The sequence below is a fragment of the Echinops telfairi genome, unplaced genomic scaffold (assembly GCF_000313985.2).
Source record: "Echinops telfairi isolate 266 unplaced genomic scaffold, ASM31398v2 ScPeMD7_443;HRSCAF=831, whole genome shotgun sequence".
In the NCBI taxonomy this organism is placed as follows: Eukaryota; Metazoa; Chordata; class Mammalia; order Afrosoricida; family Tenrecidae; genus Echinops; species Echinops telfairi.
The window spans coordinates 36,104,787-36,106,984 of NW_022104341.1; the positions used below are offsets into that span (position 1 = coordinate 36,104,787).

Genomic DNA, 2,198 nt, shown 5'->3' on the forward strand with positions numbered 1-2,198 from the left:
ACATTATGTTAAAAAGCACTCTAACATATATACATTCATTGTAGCAAGTATTTATGCTTATAATAATCTGTTACCCATTTATAAAATGTAACTTAAGGTGATGATTATTAATATGCATATATAGCTGTATATCAGTTATATAGAAAGCAGAATGGCTTTGTGTCGATCTTTCTAAACTTCAGAATCTAAATTATGTAACTATTAGCTAAATTAGTGTGTATTATAATCCTGTCTTCACCAAATTGCATTTCATAGAACTCCACTAACATTGCACACACATCGGTGCGTATTTGATCCTTGTCCTAATAGATTTTGGAAACACTGTGTATCATACATTCCTCTGGGACATTATAATACATTATTAAAGGATCTGAGATGTGTTGCAGTCCATAAAATTGTTAACATAGAACCCTATTTCACAGTTTTCTCAGAAATGTGTCGAGAATAGTAGTTATTGATTTAAGTTTGGTAAAATAAAACAAAGCAAAACAAAAATAGTTGGCGTGCAGTTGATCTCCCCGAGTAGCCCCGGGTGCTTTACAGAAGAGCAGTGTGTAGTGCATAGTTTTCGACTGCTGTGAGTCTTCAAATGGCAAGACTTTCTTCTGAAATACCTCTGGGGGCCTTTCTCCAGTCAACTCTTCAGGAAGGTGAGATGATAATAATCACTAACATATATAAATACAATTTAAAAATACATAATACAGAATTACCTTGTGATTCAGCTGATACACAAAGAGATGGGATCATTTGTTGAAGCATTAACTGGGTACATTTGGAGGCACTGTAACGAAGATGAATATATATAACAGCAGCTTCTAGAGCCTTGGCTGCATATCAGGATTAGCTAGTGTCATACAGAAACACAAAACAAATAAACAAATATAGGTCCCAACAGCAGCCCTGGGAGATTCTAATTAAGTGGCTTTCATGAGGTCTGGGGTTTAGAAATCTGGATGCAGAAGTCTGGATCTGCATCTCGGGTGATAATCATTGGGTGAGACCAGTGAAGGCATACTAGGGCATGAGAAGGACCTTAAATGAAGTTTGTTGGAGAGACACATTTGTGCAATCCGTGCTGTTGTTAAGTGCCATAAACAATAACATCTAGAAAGTATCGCCTGTGGAACCGTAACATAATAGAAAGTGTTATAACCTCTAGTTTTTATTATTTCATGGAATACTTTTTGATCAGTGGAAATAAGAAATGTTTTCTGCTTATTTGTACTGTAACATTTCCATGTTAATTCATTTGTGTGGGTTCTTCTGGCTGTTTTCATCAAATATGGTAGGAAAACCCTCAGAGCACTTCTTTAAAAACAGCATGTGCACAAAAGCATGGCTTACGGGGCATTGGCGTGTGGCACACACACTCTCTAGACAACTCTGAAGATCTGGTAACTAAACAACAAATTAAAGAAACGAGGAAATTCTTAGAAACAAAGCTGTTAGAGGGGAGCATTTATCGAAGAGATAAATATACTGTAATCCTGCTCATATGTACACATTTTAAAAATATTACTATGTGCTCATAGTATAATCCAAAACCAGCTAAGGAATAAAGAAATGCTTTCATTGTACAGATTTGAAAATTAAATACATATTAATATTGTTAGTCCTCCAGGAATACAAGAGTTTTAAACAAGGCAACTTCCTAGATTAAATCACCCTGTTTGAGATGTTTTAACACAAAAATATAGTTAAGAACATTTTTTCCTCAGAATTTTTACCTGCTACTTCTCCCTTATGATCTGAAAATATATGCTGTCAAAATTACTCTAATTTTTAAAACATGTAAAATTAGAACTGTAAATAATTTGCTTGGAAAATATTTTTTAGGCTAATGAGATTCCACTTTTGGATGACTTTTCCATTTTAAACCATGATTAAATGCTTTCCTCTTGATCAAAGGTTGAATCAATTGTAGGTTGCCCTTGTTGTTAGGACTCTCTTAAATTGCTGGAGCCATTTGGTTTTGTTTTGTTTTTTTCAAATTTTAATCTAATTATTGGGAAGCTTGCTCTGTACGTTCTTTCCATAAATCTTAAAGTTAAAGTCTACAGTTGAATGTATCTTCTTTAAGATTATCAAAGTGTAACAATCATTTCTCAGTTTCTTGATGAGGCACTTGAACTAAACTTACCTAAACCTCTGAACAAAAAGGCAAGGAACATAAAGATAATATGAAGAATGAGTAG

At 33.9% G+C, this 2,198-nt stretch overlaps 1 protein-coding gene across 1 annotated transcript in view; it reads right to left on the bottom strand.

Annotated features, from left to right (window-relative positions):
* Nucleotides 1-2,198, bottom strand: part of SPATA1 (spermatogenesis associated 1) — a 62,125-nt gene that overhangs the window by 2,401 nt on the left and 57,526 nt on the right. Inside the window, exon 13 of the mRNA XM_045292119.1 lies at nucleotides 714-784. Within this exon, the coding sequence (XP_045148054.1) occupies nucleotides 762-784 (23 nt within the window). The 3' untranslated portion in view covers nucleotides 714-761. The remainder of the gene's footprint in view (nucleotides 1-713; nucleotides 785-2,198) is intronic.